General features: G+C 41.8%; 1 protein-coding gene across 10 annotated transcripts in view; it reads right to left on the reverse strand.

Annotated features, from left to right (window-relative positions):
* DOPEY1 (dopey family member 1) overlaps window positions 1–6,354 on the reverse strand; it is a 107,436-nt gene that overhangs the window by 83,568 nt on the left and 17,514 nt on the right. For all 10 annotated transcript variants that reach the window (XR_003096211.1, XM_025215328.1, XM_025215329.1 and 7 more), the window contains exons 2-3: window positions 4,289–4,480; window positions 1,871–2,052 (exon numbers count right to left, since the gene is read on the reverse strand). Coding sequence is in view for 9 of the 10 variants with exons in the window: in XM_025215328.1 (XP_025071113.1) it covers window positions 1,871–2,052; window positions 4,289–4,426 (320 nt within the window). In the remaining variant the exon portion in view is untranslated. The remainder of the gene's footprint in view (window positions 1–1,870; window positions 2,053–4,288; window positions 4,481–6,354) is intronic.

The following is a 6,354-nucleotide window of genomic DNA, read 5'->3' on the forward strand; positions in this document are numbered from 1 at the left end:
CCCCCCCCCAAATAAAAAACTATAAAAAAAATAGAGTCCAATGACTGATAAAATACCAAGACTATAATTCAGTTCTGGATTGTGACTGATACCAAACAATAAAAAAATTGGGATTACATATACATAATTTAACGTTTTCACTGGATTGACTGTTTTGTGGAAAAAAGTGCCCCGTGTTGAATTATGTAGTGTCTTTAAATTATTTTCTGCATTTGTTGTGTAGAAATGCAATTCCGTACTAATTACTGGAAAGCACAAATCAGCTGAAATAAATGGAAGTTTCTGCAGCCACCTATGCAATAATTAGACTCGTGATGGTTAGTCCAATATACCTAAACCAAATATTTCTTTCCCTTCGTTGAAATGTTGTAGGAAAGAGTTCCAATACAGTTTAATCAGAGAAAGATTTTTCCTGTCAAGCTCCTGTAGCAGCAGAACATTTTTTTTTTTATAAAAAATATTTTAATTTGGCAGAAGCAGCGACAGTAGGGAGACCACCTGTCCCTAACTGGGTGGGGCAGTGCCAAAATGGGAATCTCATATCCCAGTCCCGGGCTGCATGACTCCAGGACAGCATTTGTGCTAGATTCACAGTATTATGCAGGGATCTGGGTTTTCTGTTCACTGCAGAAAAACACGGGAAATGGGGCTGCAGGGAGAGCTATGTGCATGTGCACTCGCACATGTGCACGTGTCCTGGGATACAGCTCCAGGCAGTGGTGAAGAGAAGCTCCCCCAGCTGCTTGCAGGTAATTCTGTCGGGGGCAGGCTGAGGCCCCTATGGTGAGGAAGGGAATGGGGCAGGGGCTTGGCCTGGGGGTTACTAACCAGTCAGGGAAGTGCATGGGACCTGGAGCAGGACTGTGTGGCTGCAGAGCCTAGCCAGGAGTGGGATGGAGCCACAGGCACCTTGTCTGGGGGTGGGGGGAGGGGCAGCTCCCCACTGCCACAAGCACTCCCAGGGAAGGGGGTTTGTGTGCATGACCTCCCCCCCCAGAATTTGTGCATGGGGCAGAGGAAGATGCAGGCTTGGGGCTCCCGCCCTGCTGTCCTGCCCCTGGGAGCTTCGTGCTGGCCACATCAACATGGTGAGGGGCCCCGAATCTGCCTAGCAGCTGTGTAGGGTTGTGGCCCTTGTTGCTGCTGAGCAGGTAGGGGATTCATTGTCATGGCAGCGCAGCCAGCACAAGGCTCCTGGGTGCAGGACAGCAGGGCAGGGAGCTCCGAGCCTGCAGCAGGCAGCCTGTATCCACCCCCACCCCTCATGGGCTGTGCTCAGCTCTGTTCTGGCTATGCCGGGGGGGGGGGAGAAGGAAAGTGGCAGGCATGTGTCCTGCTTTCCAATTTGTAAAGGTGGTAACCCTAAGTGAAAGTATTTTTCTTTTATCTAGAAAACCTTTCTTTTCTTCAGCACATCATGTCCATGTCCCGGCCATATGCACAAAATTACATTTCATATTCTGCTGCCCCAGGAGCTTAGAAGACAGAATGTTCTTCTGATAAACTATATGGAAACTCTTTCCTAAAATATTTTAACTGCAGAGACAGAAAATTTTGGTTTCAATATATTGAACTAACCATCACAAGTGTAATTATTGCATAGGCAGCTGCACAAACTTCCACTTACTTTAGTAAAATAACGGATATCAAAACTTGTAAGCACCAAGACACACTATTTCTCTGAATAGAGAAGCAGAGACTGAAATATTCAGAAGCAGCATACTAAACAAGAGCTACTGACATGAAAGAAAAGATGGGTTTTGTTTCTTTTTATAAGATACACAAAACAATTGTTCATGTGAAATAACAGACACCAAAAAGTAGTTTAGATTAACTAAAAAACTGAAAATTAATGACAACTATGTTTTACCTGTATAGGAAAAGATCTTTGGCCAGACGCTTGGGCCCAATGATTTTGAAGATAATTTCATATGTTTCAAGTGCCTTCCGATGAACCCCACCTGGCAAGGCTGGATGAAGGCATTGTGCTAGACGCTTACCTATGGTCAGCTTTTTTGGTACTACTTGGTACTTTGCATTGTTTTGTAAAACCTGGAAAGAGACATTTCCATTAAAAACCCAACAATTAGTTTGTGTCAATTGCTCATTTTACAGTTAGTTCCTGTACAGGGTGGAACGGGCTCATACGGCAAACAATCCATTTTAAACACCACCATTTATGAGTTTTCAAAATCTATCTTGCCGAGTTGAGTTTACAGCATGAGATACGTCAATTGAACACCTGCCATAAGCAAAACGATGCAAGTATGAGTACTTAAATAGGTACAATTTTACTCAGAGCAAGCCCCACATGTAAAGAACGTGTCTCATCCATGAAATCACAGGAAAAAAATTCTAGCTGTCACTGTAGGATGCAAAGCAAGCAAAAGCAAGAGGACTATTGATAACCTCTTTCAAAGATATTCCAAACACATCAACTTTAGTTTATGAAGCCACAACACAATGTGCAAAACAGAAAACCCTAGGACAGGGGCTAGTAACTTTACAGCCCACAGGCTGAATCCAGCCTGCAAAGGACCAACCTAGCCCAGGGTAGCATGGAGATTGCACGGGACATAGCTGTGCTGTGCCACCCATCCCCTCTGCAGCAGTCACCTACACAGCCCACCCTGTGCTTATCTTCACTGTAGAGGGGTCATGAATTAACAGTGAGAGTAAGTGCAAATGGCTTTGGCACCCCACGAGGTAGAGACCTGCAGCAGGGTACTGGTTTATCTACCCCTGCCTTGGACCTTTACTTTTAAGCCTGAAACATAAAATGGCATTTATGTTTTTGGTAATAATTAGTTTTTATTTCGTGCGTGAATATACTGAGAATCACCATAAACAAATTAAAAGACAAATTTTAATAAGTAATAACTACTCTACGATCCTCAGCAACTAAATCAGTGCTCCCAAATTACCACCACTACACAGAACTTCTTATAGGATCAGAGCTGATGCTTGAGTGCCACCTAAATTTACATTATTATATAATTTTATCATACCAACTGATAGTTAAGGTGGTTACAATGTTTCAAGCCTTACCCTATGTCCCAGACTCAATCAAAACTCACTGTTAATTTTGGAAGCACCAGAACCATAGGACTGGACCAATATTGTAATTAAAATTATTAATTTTGTAAAAACATTTAGAAGTAACAGCATTCAAAATAAAGACAGCGTTACCAGTTTAAAAGAGATAAAGGCAATGAATAATGGATTTGCAGTTTATTTCTATGAAAAATATGATGGTCCTTCATTTTTTCCTTATGAACATTGGTTCTACTGGAGATGATTAAATACATAGATAATACATCCTTACGCAGCTTTCTTTTCCCATAGTGCCCTAGCAGTAAAGGGCAAATATGTATTTTGCCTGTAAGCTCTTTTTTCCCTTCCCTTCCCTTTCCAACCCAATTGAAAAGGAAAAGGTTTTTCTCTAAACATTCTATATGCGCATTTCAATTTTGCACAGAAAAACACATACATCAGTTCAAATTTGTGAAATATTTCTACTCACTCCATACTAAAATTTTTCCTCCGGAGGATCTCAGTTACATGTATTGCCTACAGAAGAAGTTAACCTCTGGCTTAGTGATTGTCAACCTTTTTAGAGGACTCAAGGTACCCTTCATGAAACTCAAGACATCTCTCTAACTTTTGTGAATTGAAAAGCACCCTATTTCAAAAACTTATTTATTACAGTGCTTACCTCACTATAGAGGGGTCAGCAGAAAGAGTAGGGGAGCCTGAGCCAGCCTTTATCTGCTTAGCTACTCATACAGGGAAGCTGAGCCTTATCTGCTTATCTTTTCAGGCCTCACTTATCTCCTCTCACCTCCTGCAGTACATCTCTAAGGATCTTGTGGTACTCTGGCTGAGAATCACTGCTCCAGCTGGACTGAAGCTAGCTTCCTATAATAAATCCTATTTCGAATCATGCTTTCTTTTTGTGAAATATTATTGTTTTGCAACTGAAGAGAATTTTTAATTCTGGAAGATAGTTCTTAATTGTTCTAGATAACTATGCTTCAAAAATACCTGTAGTAGAAACACTAACTTGTTGGCTTCACCAAGGATTACGCCCTTAGAAACTAGCCTCAGAAAGTGCTATTAGCTGAACAGCTCATTCGATGTAGAAGTTGACCAGCTAAGTTACTTTTGCAAAACATAATAAAATTTTATATCATCAGAATCTTATTTTTTTATATTAAGAACTATGCCTCAAAACTTATGAACACTCCCCAATACCTGCTGCTTCTTTTAGAGTGTGCTGCAGTCATACCTTGTTTAGCTTTCCAAGTGCTGATATCAAATCTGCCCATTCACTGGAGTATTCAAAGTTCTTTAGTGCTTTGTCAACCGCTGCTACATAGTTTCTATATTTGGAGTCACTCAGTAGCTCAAGCTCCTCTGTGTTCATCCTCCTACAGAGTCCCCACTAGAGACTAGCTTGCAATTCATGAAAAATCATTACCTGTAAAAAAAGGGAATAATTCTTTTTCAGTCACTATGTTAAAATAATTGTAGATATATAATTTCATAAAAAGAGCTTGCAATGATCTAAGAATCAAGAGCTTTTCCTTGCAGAAGATTTTACAAAAACAAGAATAATCAGGCTGAACAAATTATGACAAACCTATGTATTCTGTACGGATATTAAATGCATTTCCAAACAGGTAAATGGTCATGTTTTGTTCCATTTTAAGAGATTCTGACAGAATAGTCAGGTTTATAATTCTAAACAATACAAATATGGAGGTATGACTTAGATAGTAACTAAAGACCTTCCAACCCTTCTTTTTCTGACACGTCTGACAGATTCATATTATCAAGTACTGCTTCTGAACTACACACCATAATTTTAAGTCAGTGGACATAAAAAACACTTATACACCATATTTACTTTAACAGAAGACAACCCTGAATATATGACAACCCCCAATAATTAAATTATATATCTGGAACATTTATAACTTAGTTATAATTTTCCAGGTATAGAATCTAATTATTGGAGGCTTGCCTTGAATTTGTCCCCCTCCTACTACTACAACAGGGAAAATAAATCTGGTGAGGGATCAGGTGGTTCCCTTGTCATCTCCCCCCCCCCCCCCCTTTATTTTCAGATCCTGTTTTCCCTGAGCACATGGACGTGAGAGGCAAATATGAAGACACTGACTTTGAAATATATATATGCAGGTAGTTCATCAGAAATTGATACAGTTTACTGTCACAACCCAAAGGGTGTGATTTTTGTTTTTGTGTGCTTCGGCACTGCTAAATTGTTCCCGCTAAATTATAGCTTCTTTGCACGGTGGAGTTTTCTGCTGCAAAAGAGAACCCCGGTGCAAGGGAGAATTTCCCGCCAATTTGAAGCTTTCTTTGCAGGGTGCATTTCTTTGTTGCAGCACAGAAATGCTCATTGCAAAGATTTCCCGCCATTTGTATGCTAATTCGAGTCCCATTATTGGCCAGTTCTAAATTATTCACACGTGGCGGCTAGTGATTGGCTTGCTAGCCATATAAAAGGCTTGAGTGGTTTCCGCCCAAGTTGGAGGACTCCACGAACACCGGGAGGAAGAGACTTCACACTGTGTGAAGATCTCTAAGCGCTGCGGATCCTTACGGACCCAACGCATTTCAAGCAGGCAACAGAGGTCTGATCAACCTCTAGCTTCTCTCCGTCGTCGATAGCAGCCTAGATGCATCCCTTCCTGTGCGCAAAAGAACCGGACCCACGGAGCCTAGCAAACTTCATGTGAGTGAATCCAGAGCTCTTCTACCCGGGTTCGAGTCCTGCAGGTTTATCTTCCCGTCGCCGAAAACCCATACCGTCTGTGTTGTCTGTCTGTAACTGCAACTCAAGCAAGTTTTCCAGCCTGCACCACTGCCATCTCGGTGTAAGTAAACAATCTTTAAAACTACCGCTAAGCGTTTGTGCCTAATTCCAGCTCGACGGCCTTCCCTCTCCGATCCGGTGTGCCCGGGCTGCTGGCCACAGCCCGCATGCAGCACAGAAAAGGGCTCGGGTTGCTCCCGGCTCGCACATTTACCTTTTTTGAAACTGCTGCAAGTTTTAGCACAGGTGCGCTGTAAACAAACTTTTAAGCAGCACTTTTGTACCTACTTATATGTACCTACATACTTGTACAAACTATGCATATTAGTCCAAAGCTGAAAGGCTCATTATTTATCATATAGTTCACTGGCCTAGGCCCCAGCAGAATCAAGTGTTTCAAGCCATGGTGATCCGACAGCTCAACATTGCTCAGTATGTGTGTGTACTCCAGATAGCTGCCACAAAGGATCCACGTGTTAATTAACCCACTGCTCATGACTGGGCTAGGGAAA

This window comes from Alligator sinensis, unplaced genomic scaffold (genome assembly GCF_000455745.1).
Source record: "Alligator sinensis unplaced genomic scaffold, ASM45574v1 scaffold180_1, whole genome shotgun sequence".
In the NCBI taxonomy this organism is placed as follows: Eukaryota; Metazoa; Chordata; order Crocodylia; family Alligatoridae; genus Alligator; species Alligator sinensis.